The 25,055-nt window shown below is 36.4% G+C and overlaps 1 protein-coding gene across 1 annotated transcript; it reads right to left on the reverse strand.

Annotated features, from left to right (window-relative positions):
• Positions 1–6,356: 6,356 nt before the first annotated feature.
• LOC142341458 (uncharacterized) lies at positions 6,357–23,087 on the reverse strand. The gene is made up of 4 exons (XM_075392413.1): positions 22,822–23,087; positions 18,917–19,250; positions 15,436–15,544; positions 6,357–7,582 (listed from the first exon to the last, which is right to left on the reverse strand). Exons 1-4 carry the CDS (start codon positions 23,052–23,054, stop codon positions 6,957–6,959), a joined length of 1,302 nt encoding a protein of 433 aa, XP_075248528.1. The 5' UTR covers positions 23,055–23,087; the 3' UTR covers positions 6,357–6,956.
• Between the last annotated feature and the right edge of the window lie 1,968 nt (positions 23,088–25,055).

Here is a 25,055-nt window from a genome sequence, read left to right on the forward strand (position 1 = left end):
GTCAGAACAAAACCATCTGAAAAACCTGCACTTTTACCAGCAGATTGTATAAGCAGTTTTTAAGGCGGCGCACTTTATAATTATGGATAAAATCAGCCAAAAATATTCGGAGTTTGATGTGGCGCTGGGTCTGATGTGGAGCCGGTAATCAGTTTATAACCGAAAACGAGCAAAAGAAAATTGACAGGATCTGCCAAGATTACCTCGTAAACTGCACTTCTTACAAAAACTGTATTCGACTAAACACCGACAAAAAATGCAGAAATGTCAACATATCGATGAAAACAACCACGAGTACAATTACTGATCCTATCACTGTCAAGCGGTGACCTCATGCGATTTTGAGCCAATTTTTTAGGGTTACCGTTCTAACATTAGTAGCATAACCCACTAACGTCGGGCAATTGCTCTCAAACAACCAGCAAGCGCTTGGCTTCGGTAGTAGCGGGTTTAGGGATGCTAGCATTGGGGTACTAGGGTGACGATTGGGATGGATTTCACGCGATGGAGGCGGGGGAAGGTAATGGAGGGCCCAATGAGGGGGGGGGGGGGGGTTCAAATCGCCAACAGAAGGAGGATGGACCGGAGGAGTGTTGGGAAGGGGTAGGGTGGTCATTTTTTTTATTAAGAACCGCTCTTCAAACCATGGAGTTGTCTTTAAAAAACAGTTTTGGTCAATCGCATACTCAGAGACTAGCGAGGCTTAAGGCTCTAAGACAGCTGCTCGGCCACTCAATGCCCTCCGAGCGCTACCTGTTTTTGAGGACGAAAATTCGAATGGCTTAGATCAAAAATCGGTCAGGTAAATATCGCAGAGAAAAGACCACATGACTAAGATAATATCTACAAACTTCGTTTAAGAGCAATTAAAAGTACATCCTCGTGATACTTTTCTATTTGGTTGATTTTAATCCATCGTGATGGACGCAGAATTCTATGAAAAGAACTAGTGGAAAGTCTGTCAAGCCTCGGCTCTTAAATATCAGATTCAAAAAAAATTGTAAAATTTTGAGTCAAGCCCTCCAATTTTGAACCACGCCCTTCACATTCGTTATAAAGTCTGACATATGGACATTAAAATTTTATTTGCGATTTACAAAAAGTTGGAAGCTTATGCAAAGAAAACTGGAGGCCCTTTTTATCAAGACTTTACCTTCAATTTTATTACTGGATGCATCGATAATCTAATCTGATGACTTTTCAGAGTTTTATTCAGAGCATTGCTCTGTATGTTGCCATCAATCGTGAATTTTAGTTTAAACTTTTTTCCGTTTGAAATTGTCTTTCACGAAGGAATCAATTACTAATTGTTAGTTGCAGAACAAGATTAAAGTCGAATCCGTTTAAAGGAAGTCATCTATCGATCCACCAGTTTAAAAATCAAAAAACCTTTTGAAGCAATTTGTTTAGTGCTTGTTGGCAAGTCTTTGAGGTTGAATTTTAAGTCAAAATACGAGGACTAGCAAATATAACTGCGATATTCTAGCGTACACAGAATTAGAATAGAGAAATTGGTTGATGATCTTATCGATGCCGCTTATAAAACTAAGCACACAAATATATAACGAATTTGTTATGTTGCAAGTTGCAACTCATCCGCATAATCCTTATCAATAGCGGCCTTCATTACACGAATTAGTTTCTTTTTAATTTGAATTGAATTTAAATTTTCAAGTCCGAAGTCAATTTGTCGAGTTAGTAATTCATGTGTTATCAAAATCTTTCAGTCATGAAAAGTCCTTCAGTAAATTCGTCATTTTCAGCTGTAATGAGAACAAATAAGCTGAAAAAGAGGCACACAAAAGCGTACCAAACTTACAGTTTTGCAGCAGAAATAATATTGCTCAACTTTTGATCTAAACATTTTTTTGTGAAAAGTTTTATCATTTCCTTTCTTTTTTGGATCAGATCATATTTCAAACACTGTAATCGGCTCATTGCATATGATTGCTTTTGGCTTCAGACTAGGGACGTCCGAATGTAACGTTTCTGAGCAAGTATGCTGGATTTTTACCACAATTATTACAGCATTGTGACTTTGGTCGAGAACTTCAGTTCTGACAGCTTTCCATTGTATAACTAGAGTTTTTCATCAATTGGTCAGTTCGCATTTTCGCTTTGGTTGCTTCCCAAAGTTAAATTATAGGTTAGATAGATCTCTCTAAAGAAGTTACTGAGAAAATCTGGCATTAACCGAGAACCGAGCAACGGATTCAGATGTAAGCCAGAATTTCCAAGTGACTTGAGCAGGGGTCACGTAACAAATCTGGCACTCTAGAATCTGGTGTTTCAAAATTTCCACATTAATGTTTCATATTTTTAATTTCATATTGTTCTATTGCAATTTTACCATAAAGAAATTCAATGTAATAGTGCCATGATAGAGTAATCATTGTGTTAAGATAGCGCGTTCGCTTAGGAAAACATGCACTCGCTAAGCTTGGGACGGGGATACAACTCCGGAAAATCTCCAAAGCCTAACTTTCTATTGCGAAAAATGCAATTTTCAATGTATTAATATTAAGTAATATGTTCTGTATTTTTTTAAACTCAGTTAGGAGAAAGAAGTCGCTAGTTCTCAAAGATTGAATTTCAAATGAGCAAAAGATAGGAGTATGTTCAACATCAATATTATAACACAAAACGAGACTAAAACATTGCTGACTTCAATAAGTCTATATCACTATAACAATAGGAGAAACAAATCAGAACTGCCCCCCCCCCCCACACCCAACCCCACCCCAGCAAAAAATATGACAATCCAAAATTGCCGCTTTTATACCTTCAAATGTAATATAACGAATGTAACAGCTATTCCCACCTCTTAATTGGCTAATGCAATTCATTATCACTGCAAAAAAAAAACGATTAGTTTGTTAACACACACTATTTAGATCAAAAATTAGTGGGCGGGGGGGGGGGGGTCAGTTCCAACACATCATTTGAAATAAGAAGCATCAAAGATACGCTGCAAAAATATTGCTCTGTAAAAAACAATAAGATTTGTAAATCAGCGGAAATTAACATTAGAAAACATAAGAATGAACATTTAGTGAACAGTTGATCTGAATTTAAAACCTGCATTAATGATGTAAGCCTGACATTGTCCAAACTGATATGATTCGACAGTTGTGAACATACTATAACTAACAAATATTTTTTTGTTTTAGGCTGCACCTCAATATAAGAAAATTCATTCCGAGAATTCAAAAGCAAACAATTACCATCCTATACTCTTGTTTCAGCATTGAATTGCAATATCTAAGAGCTTCGAAATTTAGCTTTTATTCTCGATTTTTACCGGGTTAGCCTGATCAATTGAAACCAGCGCAAAAAAAATTGATACAGGCAGATCTACTAAAATTCAAATGAACTTTCATTTCCTCAGCAGCTTCGGTGATCCGTAGAATAAGAGCCTACAAATGGTCAGAAAGAACTACGCAACAATTTATTGCCATCAGGAGTAACAAGTTAATACCCGTTTCTCAGAACGAAAAGTCAAATCGCATATTCAATAACAACTAATCCAGACACGACTACTATAAATGCTTCAAATTTTGTTCGAGAGCAGTTAATTAAAGAATTTGAACAGGTTGAGAGTTAACACGTTGAAAATCTCTACTGAAAAGACTCCAATATTAACCTCAATATGACACTCATATAAACCGAGACTGTAATTTACACATCGTGCACTCTAAACCTACGCAAAAATTTCAATCTACCAACATCTAAATTTAATCTTAAATATCTAAAAAAAAAATCAAATTATAAAAAAATCTCAAACTTCACGAACTTAGTTCGGGTGCCCCTACATCTAAATTTGATCTGCATTATAGCTCAGGTAGATATTTTTACAGAAACAGATCATTACCATTTAATATTTAAGCTAGATTTGAGCTATGTCATAGTCGCTCAAGGAGACTTCCGGGCTCGACACTCAAGAAGTCATATCTATCATTCAACGATAAAGCTCAGCACCAAAACCAATTGAAGTTAGCCAGAGTTCCACAACAGTTGGAAGATTACATAAACAAAAAATAATAGTCAGATCCTAATTATAATTAAATAATGAAGCAAAAAAAACTCAAGTTCAATCGCGATTGGTCATTTGTCAGCCAAATTCGTAAGTAGCCAATAGCGTCTCTTTAAACGTTTTTAGTCAAACGGCTTCCTAAAAATCTATTTGACGACAAAACTGCCCTTGATCAAGCCCAGTTCGAATAAGTAGGGAGAAAGATTTGAGATATACACAGGTTAGAAGTTGATTCAACAGTTTCGTTCGATGTGCACAATGATGTACGTAATGCATTTCACCTTATAAAGCTTGTAGGTTCAGTCATGATAGCATAACTGCCCTTCCGTTTTTCTGAATAGTATCTGAAGCTTTGCAATTCTCATCAATAACTGGTTTAAGAGATGTCTATTTCTCATTTGAGGACAGCTGGATTAAATCTACGGATAACTTTGATAGAGATGAAAAGAACAAAAAGATATTTCTGATGAAATCAATTTCTGTAAGAGACAAATATAGCTTCAAAAGGACACAGACATTCATTGAAATCAGACACAGGGTAGGTTTCAACAATTTTATGTCAGTTGTGATAGCTCATGCAAAGTGAACTGAATCGTCACTTGTCTTCGATTTTAATTTCTGTATCAGCTCCTCTACTACTTTTTCAGACGCTTCAGTACAGCTGCTCATTAAGACTCAAAGTATGCATCTGGTCAGCTTGAAGAACTTCACTCATAACATGCTCTAGACATTCCGGTAACTTGACATCAATATTTTCAAATGCAAATCGATCGCGACTGTCTAGATCGAATATCATCAAATTTTCACCAAGAACGACTTGATAGTTGCAAACAATTTTAATGAATCATTTGTTACATCCTAGATTATTTCGACTTACAGAGTCAAGACTACTTTCACATTTCATAAGCATCGGTAACTACAAGCAGAAACCTAAATTGGCAACATTAGCTTGAATTGGAAGAACATAACCCGAAGACTGAGGCAAAATAGCCGCGATAGACGCTTGTGACCTTTCATGGAATTGAAACAACTAAAAATAAGATAGACAGGTTGAACACTACTCCTTCAAAAGACCAGTAGATTTTTTAGGTTAGATTCGGACTGTCATTTTTATGAGACACATACAATGATTAAGGAAAAAGCCCTGATAGTACTTTTTAAAAATTTATAATCGAAATCAAAACTTCGAAACTATAATACTCAAGAATTAGGGCATATACGTTTGGCACAACTGCACACTATGGATCTTTAATTAGAAAAACTTTATAAAATTTAAAGTTCATTAAATGAGTTCAGAAGTCATTTTTCGAGTGAGGTAAGTCACCCAATTGAAACTAAAAGCAGAATTAATGACGTCACGCTCATAAATTTTTATCTGAAAAGCAGTAAAGTCACTGAAATAGAGAAATTCAATGGTCGCAAGAATCATCGATGGAGACGACGAATTAAAAAACATAGCAGGAGAAGTCCTGACGTACAATTCCAAGAATTTTCATTGACTAAACAAAAAACTAGACCTAAAACGGACTATGAATGAATTGGGAAAACCATTTAGAAAAATCAGATAAAAAATCGAAAATACATAGAAAATCTATGTCAAAATGCCGCATATTAACAAAAACTCATTAACGAGAAAGCGAATTTTGTTCAAACAGCCTTCTATCACTACTTTAAAATTCGAGTAAAAAATTTCACACCGCACGCCAAACCTCTTGATTTTTTGCTCCACTTCCTGTTTCGACGTGACCACAATCACTACTGCAATTTGACTTCAAAAATTATGAAAATGTGTGAACAGACAGCGCCCCAAAACAATTCAAATTCTTTGAATTGTAAAAAAAAACCACGATGTACCCAATAATAGTCGCTATCGTTTCGCTGCTATTAATAAAAAACTTTCCTATTGCAAGTCTAAGCTGCTTTTAGGGTCGAAAAAAATGTGCCTGGTACATAGAAGAACTGCTTAACGTGAACCTAGCGGAATGGTAAGAGTCTTCCATCCAAAGTCACGACATCGCTTTAAGTTTTGCGTCACAGTATGATCATAAATCTTCTGAAGGTAATGCTTATAATCCTGGAGTTTAATTGCAGGGTAGATTGTACGAGAGAATAACCTTTAGAGGAACAAACATATGTGATGAACGTGACCACCAAAATTACTACGAACTTCTTTTAAAAGCAATTAAAGATCTCCTCAGAAAAAGATGTTAAGAGGTTGATTTCACCAACCTTCGATGTTTTCCAAAACGTCTGCTAAGTTACAGAAGTTATTGTTCATTTTAGTTAAAATAAAAATTGTGGTAATCTATTATGCAAAGCCAATCTAAAAACTATAGGGCAATCTATTTAAGGTGTTAAGAGTGCCACAAGAGGGCTTGGGTTACATATTGAGATCGCAGCAAATCTGATTTGAGTATTCCATTTTAGTGATTAGAAAATTAATGGTTGATTGAAAAGATTCTGACCTCCTCTTATTAGTCGGTTTTCATTAAATATCGAAAGAATCAATCATAATAGTTTTCATGAACTTCTAGGTTGTTTCCTTAAATGTATCATATTTCCGTTTTCTGCCTCTCTAAAATGAACTGCACATTATAGAGCGCAAAAATTGTGGAACAAATAAGAATATCCCTCGCGAACAAATAAAATTAGTTTCATAAATGTGTCAGTCAAAGATAACAGATAGAATGGCAGCAATCAATTCAGCCAAATTAGTCCAAAAACAGCCATAACAAAGACAAGTCGTTTCACAACTGGTCCAAAAATCTTTCAATTTTTTTTGATTTTCAAGAAACTGCGATTTAGATATAATTGCATTTCGACTGCAGAGGTCATTTTATATCATTATTGACTTTTCTTGACACTAAATGACAATTTTTGAGATAATCGATTTCAATTGTTGACGGGCGCTGTACGATTGGAGCTACACAGGAAGTGACGTCACGCTACTTGAGCTGCTTCTTTCGCGACGTCGCTTTTTAGGAGTTACTTCAGGAGTTGCAAGGGTAACCTTCTTCTTAGGGCTCTTGTGTACTTTTGCACCCTCTTGTGGACTCTTCAGAACAGTGGAGTGATGGACATTGTTGAAGAGGGAGTGATTGGATAAGGCACTACTGGCACTTTCAAAGTCTTCACTTTCCTCCATGCTTTCAAACTCTATCCTTGTTGAGGAATGTTTCGACTCCTTAGCCTCTGTTTCTTTGGTTGCTCTTTTTCCAACATTTGTCTTCGACGAACTAACATTGTTAGGCCCTTTATTGCTGGGAGCATTGTTCGCTGAGTTTTTGGCGACGTTTGTGTTCTTCCTCAGAAAGTTCTCAACGGCGATTACTTGGTCCGACGCAGAAGAAATGGTTTCTCTGTAATCGGCAAGAAGTCTCTTGGATTCCTGGACGTACCAGAGTTTCTCACTGTCGTTCAGACCTTTCCATTTCTCCCCCAGGAACTTCATTCTATCAGACATACTGAGCGACTTGCAGTCAACACTCTGCATTCCTGTTGTCACGAACAAATTGTACCCGCTCGCTGGCGGCTTCTCGACTCCACTACCTTGAAACATCAATGATACATCACACATCATAATGATACCTCACCATTCCATTAATAAAAGATACATTGCGCCCAAGTTAAAAAATGGAATTCGTTTTAATGAGATAAACCACAAAATTAAGATATTTTTGGTGTCCACTCTCCATTGCGTAGGTGCGATATTCAAAAACATGTTTTTATCAAATGTCACATTCTCAGTAACCGAGGGAACATACGTTTGCAACAAACAGGAAAGGTTAAAGATACGATGCCGCGTACCGACAAAAAACTGTTTTTAAGTAGGTTATGAGCATTACTGTAATTAACCAAGTTACAGCAAACAACCCACTTCGTAAGTTACCAAAGATCCTTACGGTCCTAGTCGAATGATTGCAAGTAGCAGCACTGTTTATGGGAGAATTAGAGCGCCAGAAGAGGGGACCAAAATCAAGGTACATTAGTAAAATAAAGTCGAGATATCTTTGTTATTGACAAATAGTTATGTCTAAAATTACTACCACGTTTTGATTAAGTTTTTGCACTATTTGAATAAAACCAAGTTCCAAATTTAATATACAGTTTAGTAGTTTTCCAACGCTAACACCTATTGTTTCAGGGCTTAGACCACTCGCCGTGCTAGTTACTACGCGCTTTTCTTTTTGTCCCAATAGTTCCAATTTCCTTTTTCGGTAAAAGGCCACCAAAAAAAACTGACCACATTTTTCTTAAAATTTCTTAGTTTTCTTAAATAGCTTAGAAATATGTATTTTTTCCAGAGTAGATTACTTGTTCATCCTTTAGTACTGAGGAACACTGATTTCTTTTTTTCTGTAGATTATCCTGTTTATTTGCTTCATTTCTGATTCCCGAGGTTTTATTGTATTTTTTCTACGTGTACCATATACTAAGACGCCGTAGTTTATAATTGGCTGCACATAAAGTTTATGTCGTGAAAATTTGCGCAGTTGTTAGTATGGACTTGAGTCTATAAAACAGTCCACAAAACAACTTTGAGAGTTTCTCGCATCGGACTTTCACACGATTACTGTTTCTCATCTATTTGACAAAGATAGTTCACATTTACATTTCATTCATATTGCGCTTAAATGCTAAATTACGCATAGATATTTGTCCACTTGCCTTGAGGTACTTGAGGTATAGAAAATAATTTTTCGCAGATGAGTGTCAGTTTATTGTCAACGAAGTATTTTTTGATTAAATCAAGGCTAATATTCAAGCCGTTGATATTTTTACATGCGTTTTGCTTAAGAACGATGTCATCGACCTACAATGTCACAGTGATGTGAACACAAAAATCCGTAACATCGTTTATGTAAAACAGAAAAAAGAAAAGGTATCCGCAGCGTAGATCGCTAACTTTACGCTTTGCGGCCTTTCAGTCGAATATAATTTGCATGTGAGACCTCATTCCTACAAATTTCAGTTCTTCTAGTAAAATGCTGTTTGACAGTGTCAAACGTTTTTCTTAGATCTATGAACACTGGCGTTTTCTCCTTGGTATTGCTTTCCCTATCATCCCCGAAACTTTCCAAAAAAGTAACCAGCGCAACACGAGTTCCCTTTGAAGTTTTTTAGTTGCATTTTTTTGCATTTCATCTCAGTACAGAACTCATATCTTTGTCTGCAAAAATCCTTGATTTATACATTTTTTGTTCCAGCTTCTGGAATGCTGTATAGTTTAGGTACAACCACTATTCTTATTGCTTAAGATTTTTACTTTTGTCTATCTGACTTTTTTGGTGTAAACTGTGCTGAATCTCATTCAGCGGTACATAATTTTGTATTTCTACAGTCACACTTTCACGAAACGTTTCGAAGGCCAAACCACAATCCATAAAATATACTTGTGAACTACAAGATTCCAGTTTAATTTGCAATTTAAAAATTGATTTTCCCAACAGTAGATTGGTTTTCAGTGCCAACCAATTTCTAAAAATGTTCAGGTAAGTTCTCTGATTTTAAAGAAACATGTCTCAGATCGATTTTAACAGTAGTGGTCAGAGATGGAAGTTTCCATTATTTGGAGTCCTATTCTTGAGTAACTGCATAGAACATCCATCCTGGTTTTGGATGACTGCCTCCATCACATGACGTATTTGATAAACTAAGTGTAATAAAAATGTCTTTTTAAACCTGCATTTTTTGTTGTTTCTGCTGTGGTCAATATTTAAGTCTTCGCAAACAATATGACTGAGATTGGATCCAAAATTAAAATTTTACAGAGAGCTCTGGGTAGTTGCAGAAAATTCGACTATTTGAGTTTGGTTTTAGGTAGACAACCGTTAGAAAACATTTTAATTTTTCTGTCAATTGTAATTGTTAACAATTGAGTTTTGCTGCTTAGTTTTTGCATTAATTTTGCCTAATCTCCCTTACAGCAATAATAACACCTCTTTTGATTCTTCCCTATTGCAGGATATCTTCTGGCATTCAAAATTATGGAGAAAAAAAGAATTTTCAATATTAGGATCTGGATGTTCCTGGACAGTTTTACCCTATTTATCGTCTTACGCGAAGTTTTATGCATCACAAATTTGAAGTCAAAAGGCATATAAAAACGTTTGTTTTCTAGAAAATCATTGATGGCATCAACTCAAGCAAACATCTAATTTTTGCGTATATCGCAAAAAATGGATGTATGCCAAGACGAAAAAATGCTAGGAGCTGGAAGACACTATTGACAGCGGATACGGCAAGACGTTGAGTTTCCTGCGCAAAGCAGAAAATTACCAAACCAAGAACAAGTTTTTGGAGTTACCTTAGGAGCCTTTTTGAGGTTTGAACTTTTTGAGGTTTGCAGCGTGAAAAACGAGAGCTCAAAACCGCAAAAATTGAAAACACTCAGGAAAAAATCCACAAACTAAGAGCCTAAGCAACTAACAGTCCGACTAATGGGCCCAGTACTGCTGGAAGTTAAAAGCAACCAGAGGGATTGGCAATGAACGTTCGCACATAAAATTCCAACGTTTCCAACAAAAACTAAAATATCGAAGAAAACCTCTGTATCAATGAGTATGAAATAAAAAAAAATTGTTACAGACAGACTAATTTGGCATTTCGTTTGGCGTCTTTCAATCATCCAATATCTAACTGAAGACTTGAAAAAAGTTCGATAAAGAGTTGATTGTATTTTGACTAGCTGAAAATTTTTTGAAAAATGACCCAGTGACAATTGCACAAATTGTCATCAGACCTATAGACATAAATATGAGTTATGAGAGCAAAAAATAGTGACGTGGAGTCATGACGGCAAATTAAAAAAAAAATCCAAAAAAACATTTTATAAGTTGTCAGAGTCCATTAAAAGTAAAAACATTCAACGAAGAAGAAATAAGATGAAATTTTTTGTAAAAATCATCAAAAAAATTAAGTTCTTTGCTTTTTTGGTGTGAATTGTGCTGAATCTTACTCAGCGGCACATAGTTTTGTATTTCTGAAAGAGCAATTTCACGAAATCTTTCAAACGCCCAGCCACAACCCATAAAAAATCTCAGTTTATGAAAATTCAGTTTATTTTGCGCATTTAAAACTAATTTTTCTTACAGAAGATTATTTTTCAGTGCCGAGCAATTTCTATAAATGTTCAGCTGAGTGCTCTGATTTTAAAAATATGTCTCAGATCAATTTGAACAGCATAGAGGTCAGTGGTTGACGTTTCTATTATTTGCAGTCCTACTCTTGAGTAACTGCATACAGCATCTATCTTGGTATCCACAAAAAACGCAAAAATAAGCCCGAAAATCAGAAAATACATGAAAAACCTCCGAATTAGCATAAAATTCATATGCATTTCCAGAACCTTCAAACCACTACCAAAACCAGCCTAAATTAAACCAAAATAAAAACCTAACCCCTTAAAAAATGAAAAAAAGCTGCTTTAAAATATCGCACGTGAACAAAAAAATTTCGCTCGCTCAAGGAATTTTATTTCACACCTCAATTTCTCGCTCTCTAGAAAACAGCCATATGAACAAAAAAACACTCTCTTTTTGCTCCACTCTTCATTTTGTTCAGCACCCAAACCACTCTAAAATTTTCCACGCGTTTCATTTCCTGCTTCAAAATTCACTCCAATAAAATTGATTAAAAAAGGACTTCTCCAATACTCCTCTTCAAGTCGTAAAATTTAAAAAAAGACAGCGCCCCAATACAATTCAAATTCTTTGAAATGTAAAAAAATCAAGAGAAGGCCAATAATAGCCTCAGCTATCGCTTCGCGGCTACTAAAAATTTGGCCAGGTGACAATTTCAAAAAAAGTGACCCACTGACAGTTGCACAACTGTCATCAGACATATAGAACAGGCGATGAGAGTTATGAGAGCATAACAGAGCGATGTGTAATCATGGCTGCAAATTATAAACATAGCTGGCATATTGCCAGAAAATAGCCGCAATAGATTCGTAGATCGGCAGTCTAAAAAAAACCGTAAAAAAGACAGACAAAAAAAATCGTCTCTTCATTGAAGGCTGATTTGTTATATTTTGATCAAAAATCTGTATGAGTTATTGCTGCCTCCATTAGCTGATCTCAAATAACCTTCATTTAGATTGACACACACCCATTTGACCTTATCTCTTTGAATTAAAGTAAATAAAGGTCAATTTCAAATTGAGGAAGTCATTTTTGAGAGTGAGGTAAGTCAAGTGTGACGAAAAATTTATTCAAGCGCATGAACAAAAAAACTCGCTCCACTAAGAGCGAAAAAGGACGTCACACATGCAATTCAGTTGAAATTGCATGAACGAATGAACAAAAAGTGGCTGTGACAACATATGGTCGTAACAAAAATCATGACGACGAAATAAAAAAAAAACATAGCAGGACAAGTCCTGACGTACAATTCAAAGAATTTTCATTGATTAAACAGAAAACTAGACCTAGAACGGACTATGAATGGATTGGAAAAACCATTTAGAAAAAAAACTGATCCAAAAAATCGAAAAAACAGTAAAAATCAAAGTGAAATTGCCGCATGTGAACAAAAAACCACTACCGATAAAGCGAATTTTTGTTCAAACACCGTATTCTCACTCTAATTTAAAATTAGAGCGAAAAAATTTCACGCCACAAAACCACTCGCTTTTTCGCTCCATTTCCTGTTTCGGCGTGACCAAAATCACTACTCCAATTTGACTTCAAAAATCATAAAAATGTGTGAACAGATCTTAAAAAAAAGACAGCGCCCCAATACTATTCAAATTCTTTGAATTGTAAAAAACCAAGAGAAGGCCAATAATAGCCCCAGCTATCGCTGTGCGGCTATTAAACCGAAGAACAAGAATTACTTTATACTTTATAGAGTCCTTTAATAAATTCCTTAAGTGAAGTCTTTCATAGAAAAAGGAATAAGATGAAAATTTGTCAAAATTATCAAAACGTTTATTTTGATTGCTTTTTGTTAAGATCAAAAATCTTCCAACATCTAGAGGGATATTGGCATACTAAAAACCATGTTGAAAATCCATTGCTAACCTTTTTTGTTTACTTGCAAGAGGAATTAAACGTCAGTTTTTGCATGCAGTTGAGATGAAGAAGTTCCAACAGATAACTGGTTAAACTGTGGGATAGTGCACGCAACGAAGACTAATCAATAAAACTTTGAAAATAACTTTTTCTTAGTTGATGCCAGTAAAGTTTTCTCATAGATGCCTGTCAAGGTCATTGGTGACAAAATGAATCGTGCTCAACAATTCATTATAATTTGTAGTTTCCCAAAAGAGTCAATCGGAATGTCATACTAGATTTAAGTAATCAACTCGCGATAAAACTGAACAACAAGATAACGAGTAATAAATAGAAGGCACCAAAAAAATCAGACCAAATAAAAACTATTATCTCTCCTGAAGATGATCCTTAGGGATTCACAAGGAATAAAGTATCGGAAAACTTACAAATACCTTGAAAAACAATCTGCAAGATGAACAGACAAAAAGACATAGCCGGCAGATTGCCAGAAAATATTCGTGATAGACGCTCGTGGCCTTCTATGAAATGAAATAAATAAACAAATAAGATCGATCACCATTCCTTTAATAGATCACAAGACTTTTTGGGTTAGATTCAGACTATCAATGTTATGACATACGGTCTATAAGGAAAAAAGCCCTAAAAGCGTTTTCAAAATTGATATTCGAAATCAAAAACTCAAGATTAATACTCAAGTTTGGCACTACTTAGATGCACACTATTGATCATTAACCCGTAAATGTTCATAAAAGTTCCATAAGTGAGTTCAGAAGTCATTTTTAGAGTGAGATAAGTCCAATTGCCCTAAAAGCAGAATAAATGACGTAACGCACACAAATTTTTACTGCAAAGCAGTAGAAGTCCCCGAAATAGAAAAATTCAATGGTCGCAAGAATAATCAATGGAGACGACGATTTAAAAAACATAGCAGGAGAAGTCCTGACGTACAATTCCAAGAATTTCAATTCACTAAACAAAAAACTATACCAAGAAGGGACTAAAAATGATTTGCAAAAACCATTTAGAAAAATCATATAAAAATCGAAAATACAGTAAAAATCTATGTCAAAATGCCGCATATTAACAAAAACCCACTACCGAGAAAGCGAATTTTTGTTCAAACAGCATTTTCTCACTACATTAAAATTCGAGTAAAAAATTTTACGCCGCAAAACTACTTGATTTTCTGCCCAACTTCCTGTTTCGGCGTGACCAAAACCCCTGCTCCAATTTGACATCAAAAATGAAAAAGTGATGTCCCCAATAATAGCCGCTAACGCTTCGCGGCTATTAAGAAGACAAACAAACAAACAAATACTAAAAACAGAAAATCAAAGCCTACATCACAGAGCTGATCAACGTTTTGAAAAACACTAAGCATCCGGCTCTCAAAACATATTATCAAGTGGATGAATCAAAAGCAACACTAAACGCTAAGCAATCATGGAAAGCTCGACGTTTGATACAGTCCTGGAAAAATAAACTCGATTTTTACACAATCAACTCCCGAATTCGTCTCAGTTATCCTTTATTTGGGCAAAAGTAACGTTTAAAGCGCACAAATTGTGCTGTACGTAGCTTTTTGGTACCATAGTGCATAAGCTACCAAAAATTAAGTACAAAAACGGTAAGCTTTGAAAGAATTCAAAAGAAACTAATGCCAATCAAAACAGAAAACGCGTAAAACTTTCAATTAAAAAAGTCCCACAAAAAGACCTAGCAAACAACTCGCAGTATGCTGCAATTAAAATCTTTCATTTGTTTGAAAACTTGTATCATTACAGTCAAATTCTTCGTTGCGAGCTTTATTCGGTCAAGCGAAAAATCGCATTAAAAAGACCACAGGAGCAATATTAATGCTACAAACTTCGTTTGAGAGCAATTACTTAGACAAAAGCTACTAACCACATCTCCAATTAGAATTCTTCTGAAAGAAAAGAAGCATAACTGATTAATTTCGGACGAACTGCTCCAAAATGACAGCCGAGGGGATCAATAGTATAACGTAGCTATTTCATTGAGGGGCTTCACCTTATTGGCATTATAGATCACTATTAAAATTTAAAGTGGAAAAAGATTTCGACGCACTTTTTATCTGACATGTCACAGATTGAGTTCAGCTGCCTTAAACTGCACTGCGAATGAGAGAACAATTTTGATCCCGCAAAACCAAAAGTTAAGGGCGTTAAAATTGGTGAAGCAACGAAATTACATAGAAAGACAGGACTAAAACAATAGTTAAGAGGAGTTTGTTTGAGAGCAATTAATCGCGAAATCAAGTCGAGGGAGAGATTTTGGCAAAAAAACAATAAGATTAAGGGGTCCACATGATTGCTAATATTTCGTTTGTGAGCACTTAACAATGAGTTGATGGAAACCACTCACTTTGTACGAAGTATTCGAGATCTTTTTTGGAGACTTGCGTGAAGGGAGGAAGCTTCTCGAATCCTGGATCCTCACATACTTCTGCTTCCTTCTGGTAGCGGAGTTCGTCCTGTAACACATTCAATTTTTGAGAGCATGCTGTCAACAGTTATTCCATATCCATTCTGTGAAACGGAATATTGAGAGAGTTCCTACGGAGAGTCCATAACCATGCTAAAATCGCCTGATGCCACGAACACCAACCTAATGACGGAGATTTTCCTTGCTAATAACTTGTTTAAACATAAACCGACTACGTTGTTCGGTCTGTCAAATTGCCCGAACAACGGGCGGGGTAATTTAATTAGAGGGGGCGTTGACCTAGATTTCTTAAAATAAAAATTCCATCCAAGAAGGTGTTCAAACCCCCCAAATTATCTCTGACAAAGAACAATTTAGGTCACGCAAAAACCAAGTCAAGCGTGAAAAAAGCCACCCGAGAAGTGAAATTGAAAGAATGTTTCAGAACAAAGCGGTCAAGCAGAAATTTAGCATAAAAAAGATAAGTTCACACATATTGCTCCAAACTTCGTTCGAGAGCAATTTAAAAAAATAACCGACTAACGTCGGACGGCGAGCGGTTGGCGTCGTCAGTATCCAGCCACGGTTTAGTGAGGCTAGCTTTAGATTAATTGAAGGGGCGTAATGTGAGGGCAGCGGGGTGGAAAAGTGGAGTGGGGGGACTGATGTGGGGGCGGTGGGGGTGTGAGATCAATTTCTAAGAACCGCCCTTCACACCATAAGTCTCAAAACAGTTTCAGTTAATCGCATACTTGAAGACTATTGGGCTGAACGGCTCTAAGAGAACTTAATGCAAACTGGCCGCTATCTCTTTATTCCGTTTCTGAAGACGAAAGTCAAATGAGTGAGAGGAAAACTTGGCAAAGCGAAAATTGCATGAAGAGACAAACAGGATTAAAATATTAGCTACAAATTGCTTTTGAGAGCAATTAACAATGATTTCCTAAAAATTGCCTGTTAAGGCACTGATGATTTTAAAAAATTTCTACTACAACTCATTGTTAATGAGGATCAGAGATGATAACATTACGCCACATAACAGCAGTTGAGGTGCGGCATCAACAAAGAGAAAGAGAGAGAGAGAGATAAAACGTGAACGAGAAAGAGAAGGAAAGAAATCTTAACGGAGAGAGAACGAAAAAGAGATAGGAATATTTTCAATGATGGGATTTGACTCTGCAACTTCTAGTTGTCTAGCCTTGTTAGTAAATAAATCAAAAAGAAAAAAACTGAAGGCAAAATTGAAGAAAGTTTGCACCTTTGCAGTAAAAAATGTTCAAAAATCTTCTTTTGTCTCAAAATTTCTGTCAAATAAACCCATCTCCGAGACTTTAAATGTAGGCCAGTAATGGTCGTCGTGTCAGAATGTCAGTAATGTCAGAAATGACTAAAATTTGGAAAAACTTGAAAAAGAAAATTTTCAAAAAAAAATTAAAAATTCAAATTTTATCCAAAAATTACTATAACTGGCGTCATAAAAATATTGATCACCATCCCATTAACTCTAGAAACTATGCAGCGGCTGGTGAGGTCCCAGTGCCCCTGGTGCCGGCAGAAATTCAAAAAAAAATTAAAATATTTTAAAAAATTGCTTAGATTCGTGGTATTAAAGTCTTGAAAAATAATTCCATTACATCCAAGAACTACGCAGTATCATATTATCAAACCCTAGAGGATATTCCGTGGCTCTTGAGGCTAGAGAAAACTAAAAACTGACAAAACATTTCAAAAAACAAAAATTGCAATTTATATAAAAAATATTGCTAAAACTTGTGATATTAAAAAGTTGAAAATTAATCCATCACCAAAAAAAGTTTTCCACTAAATGATTATCAAACCTTGAGGCTAAAAAAATTTGAAATGCCAACAAGAGTCAAAATTTAAAAAAAATGGCGAAAACCATCAAAAAACAAAGCTAAATTTCGTGATGTTAAAATCTTGCAAGTCATTCCAATACATCTAGAAATTTTACAGTAGCCTATTTTCAAACACTAGAGGAGGTTCTTTGGCTCTTGAGGCTGAAAAAATCTAAAAAACGAAAAATTTTCAAAAACTTGATAAAATTAAGTTTTTATCAAAAAAATGAGAGAATTTGTTACATTAAAAAGTTGAAAAACTATTCCATGGTCAAGTCAGTAACTTATTAACAAACCCCTTAGGAGGTTTTCTGGCCCCTGAGTCTTGAAAGACCTGAATAATGAAAAAAAGTTAAAAAAAAATTGCACGTTTTGTCCAAAAAAATGCTAAAATTCATTATGTTAAAACGTTGAAACCATTCCATTACCACTAGAAACTATGCAGTAACCAATTATTAAAACGTAGAGGAGGTTCCTTGACACCTAGGGCTAATAAAAACAAATAAAATGTCAGACATTTTGAAAAAATTGCAAAATAGTATAAATTTGCGTGTTTTTAGCGAGCGGTTGTTCGTCAGTAGCTAGAAAGGGGTGGGGTTGCATTGAGGGCTGATGGCTGGGGCAACAGTGAGGTGAGGGTAACAGCGCGCATGGGGGGTGGGGGCAATAATGGGGGGCTCAACAGTGGAGGGGTCTTCAACCTCTAGGAACCGCACTTCACACTGAAAGTATAAGTCTCCAAAACAGTTTGAGGTGAAACAGAGCTGAAAGGCTCTAAGAGCACTTAATGCCCACTGGTCGCTACCTGTTTATCCCGTTTTTGAGGACAAAAGGTCAAATGGGTCAGACGAAAAATCGGTCAAGCGAAAAATCGCATTAAAAAAGACCGACAGGACTAATATAATTGCTACAAACTCCGTTTGAACGGTAGCATTAGAGCTACATATTTTTAACTTAAGTGACATAATTTGTGTATTGAAACTACATTCGCTTCAATTCCACTTCCAACTTTTTGCAGTAGCATTTAGCGCCAGTTAGCTCGAGCAGCTCTTGCACAACGAGCAAAAAAACAGGACAGACCAACAGGACAGACATTTCGGAAGATGCATAATTCGATCATTCATTTTTTCCCCAAAATTTACAAATAAAAACATTTCAAACAATTTTTATCCAAAACCGGATTGGCCATTTTATTAAAAAAATTTGGGACAATCGCTGCGTTGCTCAAAAAACAAGGGCAGAATATCAAATCCGATTTCAAAATTTTGAATAGCACACTTTCTTGTCTCTTTGATTTATGGTCTTTTATAGTAAAAGTTTTTGAAAGTTAAAGGGGTGGAGGGGGGTGACTTTGAAATTTTTGGAATTTGCATTGAATGTTCGAGGCAATCTCTCAATCTGTAGTAATTACCCCCCCCCCCGTTGAGTTTATAGTCAGCTTTCATTACTACCCCCGTCCCTCAGCTTGATTTGATTTCCAAATCTAACCAAACCATTTTTGTCATTAAATGTCTCAATCTAGTAACTCTTGATATCTACAAGTCATGTTAGAAGACAGGATTAACCTTGATTGCAACGTCGATAAACTTGAATCTTTTTTCAGGTTTCAACTGATTGAAGATCTCTCTCCACTGATTTTTACTCCGTGTGTTCTGCTCAATGTTCTTCCGTTTACAAATCCTAGAAATGTAAGCATCTACTGCAGTCTTCGGAGGTTCGGGCCCCACGCCTGGCAGTGGCTTTCCCTTCTTTTTCTGGGCTTTAGCGACGGGTGTTTTCGGGACGTTGTCCGAGCCTGTGTCCTGGCTGGGGTCTCCTTCGGAGGCGCTCATCACCCGTTTGCGATTAGTGGTTTGTTCATTTTCCGAATTCTTTTCCGCTGCTGTAGTTGTCTCTTGTCTGAAATACAATAAATGGTAAATATACTACAATGAAACAACTGGTTTCAGTATCACCACAATATATTTCATCATCATAATAAACCATCTGTAAATAACTGATAGTCTAACATTTGAGAGAATGTTGGGTAGAATGATAAAAGATCACAGCTAGTTGACACCTTATCGTTATAATCCTTATTTTTGAGAAAAAAATCAGATTTTGAATATTTCGAAAAATTTTATTATAGAAGGAAGCGATATCAGTGATTGCACATTGCGGAAAGCAGTTGGTTGTAACAAAAAATTTAAATAACATCGTTAGTCGATTGCCAGAAAAAGCAAGGATAGCTTTGTAGATCTACAGTCTCAAAAAAATAAACCGAAAAAAAGAGAAGTTCACTTTTTTATCAATTGCTGAGCTTGCTTTTTTTAATTAAAACTCTGGATAACTAAATACTGCTTCCATTATCTGCTCTAGAACCTGCAATTAGAGTAACACACACTCAGTTGACCTTGTCCATTTGAAATATACGGAACGGCAAAAGTAAGCTACCACCCCCAATTTTCACGAAAAAAAATATGATTTTTGAGTCAATATTACTTCAACCTCCAATCAAATTTTGAATATAATTTCTACATCATTGATCCCCAAATTTCCGCATATGAAAAGTAACACTGGCGAGAGGAAAATTATGTCAAAACAGCGTTTTTTCACTTTTTTGAAGTAAAGTAGACAAAATTTCCAGCCACAAAAACTCTCGTGTTTATGCTCCTCTGTATCCGGGTGAGGAAAATCAGTACTCCAAATTGACTTCAAAAATCACGAAAATCTGCGATCAGATCTTTAAGACAGCGCCCCAATACAACCCGAATTCCTTGAACTGAAAAAATAACCAACGGAAGCCAAATAATAACCCGTCATCGATTTGCGGCTATTAATAACCGGAAGAACTATTGCCGGAAGAGCTGCTCTGTTGTATAGCGGTTGGCTCTCGTTGTAACTTAGTCACAGGGCGGCTAGACTCCATGAATCGGCTTTACACCATTAATATCCGCATTCTTGAGCTGCTCCGGTGGACCCGCACACTAATAAAACTTTAAAAGAGCTACTCAAACTCTTAATGTCCTGTGGGGATTAGAAGTTTATCCCATTTTTGAAGACGCAAAGTCAACTTAAATTGCTCAAGCGAAGAATGTCCTAGCTAAAAAAAAGAGATAAAGTAATAAAGGTTTTTCGGGTTTTTTCCGTTTGCGCCCACCAGCACGTTATGCATCCCTCAGTTACAGAGCACAAGCCGATGCAAATTAAATCGGATATTTCCCATTATAGCAACTCCCCCAGCTTAGTGATGATATTACGTATAGTCCAATCATGGTAAACATACCAAAATGAGTGGGCTATAACCAGAAAGACCCATTAAATCATTATATAAAAATACGGCACGTGCTACTGGTTATTCAGCCACGCTTTTTCAGCTGATTATTCAACTTCGCTGTTGCTTATTCAGCTTTGCTGCTGGTTATTCAGCTTCGCGAAGCTGAATAACAGTCCAGATTATTACCATTTGTATCACAAGAAATCAATGTCATAAAGCCCGGGAAATCTACCTGAATGAAAATGGGCAGAAGTGGAAAAATTTAACAATTTCGCAGATCTCAGGAAGGCACATGACCTCATCAAAGTTCACCGGCATCAAGGAAAGGGAGAGTAACCTTTTAATAGAGGAAGATGGTGTCTGCCGGAGACGGAAAGAATATATAGAGGCTCTGTATGACGATCCCAACATGCAACAACCGCCACTGTGTTTTGGAGTACCCCTCTCAGGACCCGACATTTTGAAGTCGGAAATAGTCCCGCTATAAAAAAAACTCAAAAAGCAGAAAAAGTGTGTTATCTTCACGAGCTGATGAATACCACATATTCACGGGGCGGGCTCACAAAGGAAATATGCCAATCAATCTTCATTCCGCTCAACAAAAAAGCTGGAACTGTGCTAGGTGAAGAGTTCAGAACAATTGATGATTACCAAGAGTTCAGAAAAATGGTTCGATCTGAACCATTTTCCTGACTTTGTCTCCTACCCTGATGCCTGCTTCTTGCTGATAGTGTACACTCTGGATTATTCTCAAGTCTTTATCATCAAGATCCAAGTAGTCCAATAAATGATTCAGTTCGATATTTACAACCCTAGTATTTGATTTACAACAGCGAGTATTTGATTAGAACGATGAAGTACCTCCTTGGCCTGATCGATGGGGGTGTCAGCATCAACAACTTCAGATACGAAGATGACAGGGTGTTATTAGCCACATGCTCAGATAACTCCCTTATGTAGCAAAAACTTTGGAATGGAAATCAAAAAACTTAATTGATGGTCAACGAGAGCACCGTCTTGTGAAATAAGAGTGGACGACCAAACCTCGACAATTGATTATTTCAAAAACCTAGGCTGCACGATTTCCTGGGACTGTAGAGACGACAAGGAAGTACCCATCAGAAGCGCGCAAGCCAAGGCAGCATTCCATCAGCTAAGAGGTATTCTGTGTAATAAAAAACTATCTTTCGAATGTAGGTATCCTGTACTGAAGTGTTTTATGTGTACGCGATTTATATATATTGCTCCGAGACTTGGACCATATCGAAGCGTCTCCAGGATAAGATCTCTGGCTTTGAAATGTGCATGCGCAAAATGCAAAGACTGTCAGGGACGGCCCCGGAGGAGCAATGTGGATGTGCGAAAATTAACATGTGGACAAGCGAGCCTCCTTAAAAACATCAAAGAAAGGCAACTTCGTTTCCGGGGGCGTCCTCAGGAAACAGCAATTGGAAGATCTGGCACTCACAGGGAAAATAGGGGAAAAGGCAAGAGGAAAGCAGAGGACTCTCTTCCTACAACAGTAACAGTTTCTGGGAAGTCCCAGCTCCATAATCCATGCTGCCAGAAGTCGAGAATCGTGGCAACTTTTTACAAATGAGACAATCAGCGTCTGTCAACAGATATGATGATGAAAGAAGAAGACGTGCTGCTGGGAGTGCAAATAATATGCCACCACTAAGCGGAGGGGGGCACAAACGGAAAAGATGTACGTTCAGTTTCGATGGTGGTGTCAGAGTATAGCTTCTATTATTTTACGGCCTAGATTACACATTTTGATATCAAAGATGGTTTTGCCAAAATCGGATTCCCGTAAATTATCCGTTTTTTGTCGAGTTAAAACTCATCTGAGAATTTAGAAGTACCCGCAAAAATCTTCATCCTGAAGTGGACGAAACATCGATTTCAATATCACAGAACACCAGGAAAACAATTGAATATTTAAATGAAATTCACATAAGTATATCCTTAATGGGAATGTGCAATAGTGATGCTGCGGTTGCGCAGCCGATTTTTTCACTTTTTAGTTTTTTATTTTAAAAAACTTTCCAAAAAAAGAATTGCCAGGAAAATAAATCAAGTAAATCTTCATTTGTTCTTACCCCCTCCCCCCTTGTTGTTCGAAGCTCGGTCTTGTCGCTCAAATCGTCAGTACGGTCTTAGGCAACTATGTAGACATGAAAGCACGTTTGAACAAACGAAAAAAATCTGTACCTGAATTCAAGCCTACGCCGAGCTTTTGCAATGACCTCATGTGCGTTTCTGAGTGGATTGATTTCCCATAGAAGAGCAATTACGGATTCTTTACACTTCGCTACCGACTGATTTGAAACAGCTACCTCGCTCCACTGGAAGTCTTTCAATTCTTCATAAACTGATTTATCCGATCCCGGATTAAATGATCTCATTAATTGTTCTAACACAACAGCTATCTCGTCGTTAGTCATGTCAACTCTGAAACAAAAAGCTTCTACAAAGATATCGCTTCAAGAGTGTGTATTTGTAGTACGTTCTGAACCCCAAGTTACCGAGCACGTGTCATTACATAGTGAATCATTATATAAAAAAATGGCACGTGCGTCCGGGGGTGGAAATAATTTGCACCCAAGGTGGGGCTGAGCACAAACGAAAAGATCCGACCAATTAAAAGAGTCCCTTTCCCATAAGGGTAGCCGGTCAACTCCGTGGCCCCAATTCAACTCATCTTATCAATTTCAGTGGTCCACATCAAAACATGAAAACTAGACAGCTGAACAAAATTAGGATTGAATGATTAAAACTTTAGATAGAAATTTAAGCACCATAAAGAGTCTCTTCCTCAAACTCAGGCCCGACGGATGAATCGATAGGGAGAAAAACACTTATTGTTTAGGATAGCTGGCGCTAAACATAAAGTGAAAATGATTTACAAAGCCACCTTTACCAAATTGGAAATCCCCGACGGTTTGTAGTCCGTATTTTCTCTATTTTAATGACAAATACAAAAAAGGGGAAGGATCCACCATATGGACAGCAAAGTGAGCCCCTACTCGAAATGACAGCATCCTATGATTTATAGCGAAAGCCTTGTATATTAAAGTTACAGCAACATTCTGGGCTCTAAAAAAGCGCGTCAAGGCTTTGATAAAGTAGTACGTACATTCATTAGCTTTCAAGTCTTCCCTACTGCACAACAACAAAAAAGGTCAATTAAGGGAAAGCCCTCCCCTAAATGGGTAGTCGGTCAACTCGCAGGCAGCAAGTCATCAACCATGTGTATCTATAAATCCTGACATTAATCAAAAATTAAAGCATCAGTTGCAAAAGATAGAGAAATTAAAGCATCAGAATTATAATCAAAATGGATATGGTAAATAGCAATAAAAATATGGTGTGTAGTGTTTTGAATTAAAATTTAAAAATTTAAAATTAAATTATATTTTTTCAAATTCAAGATTAGAAAACAATATAAATACAAATTGTGAAGCAATATTAAACATAAATGCTGCTGGTTACGGGTACAAACATCAAGCTGGGTATGGGTACAAACGAAAGAGATTCGACCATTTTAAAGAGGCCTTTTCTTATAAGGGTAGCCGGTCAACGTGGCCCCAAGTGAACTCATCTTATGAAAATTTAGTGGTCACTATCAAAACATGAAAATATTAGACAGCTGAACAAAACTAAGATCAAAATTTAGACAGTAATTTAAGCACCATAAAGAGTCTCTTACTCAAACTCTGGCCCGACGGATGAATCGATGAGGGAGAAAAATACTATAAATGTGTAGGATAGTTGGCGCTATATATACAAAAGTGAAAATGATTTATGAAGGCGCCTTTACCAAATTGGAATTCCCAGGTTGTTTGTAGTCCTTATTTGCTCTATTTTAATGAAAAAGAAAAGAAGTGAAGAGTCCATTCTCTGGAAAGTGGGCCCCTACTCTGAAATGACAGCATCCTACAGCAAAAACATTGTTTTCTGAACTTATATTAACGTTCTGGGCTTTAAAAAGCGCGTCAAGACTTTGAAAAAGTAGTAAATTTACAAACCGTCAAGTTTTACCTTCTGCACAACAACTAAACTTCAATTAAGAGGGAACCCATCCCCTAAAATGCTAATAGGTCACCTCGGGGGCAGCAAGTTATCTCCTATGTGTATCTATAATTGCTGACAATAATCAGAAATTGAAGCATCAGTTGCAAAAAAATAGAGAAATAGAAGCTTCAGAATTGTAACCAAAATAGATAAGGTAAATAGCAATAAAAATATGGTGTGTAGTGATTTTGAAATAAGGTTTAAAAAATTTAAAATTAAACTTCTTTTTTTTCCAGTTCAAGCTTTAAAAAATATACACAAATTTTGAAGCAAGATTAAAAATAAATAGATTAGGACCAAGATTAGAAAAAAATGAATCAAAATTAGAAAGAAAAAATTTTCAATATTATAAAAAATACAATATGCAATCA

The sequence above is a fragment of the Convolutriloba macropyga genome, chromosome 6, assembly GCF_964194025.1.
Source record: "Convolutriloba macropyga chromosome 6, txConMacr16.3, whole genome shotgun sequence".
Lineage (NCBI taxonomy): Eukaryota > Metazoa > Xenacoelomorpha > Acoela > Convolutidae > Convolutriloba > Convolutriloba macropyga.

What these genes read in the sequence shown, in the direction of transcription:
- LOC142341458 (XM_075392413.1), bottom strand. Translation starts at nt 23,054, where the DNA reads ATGACTAACGACGAGATAGCTGTTGTGTTAGAACAATTAATGAGATCA. An exon ending in CGGCGTAGGCTTGAATTCAG is followed by an intron (nt 19,251 to 22,821) that starts GTACAGATTTTT and finishes ATTGTATTTCAG; the next exon opens with ACAAGAGACAACTACAGCAG. An exon ending in TTATCGACGTTGCAATCAAG is followed by an intron (nt 15,545 to 18,916) that starts GTTAATCCTGTC and finishes AATGTGTTACAG; the next exon opens with GACGAACTCCGCTACCAGAA.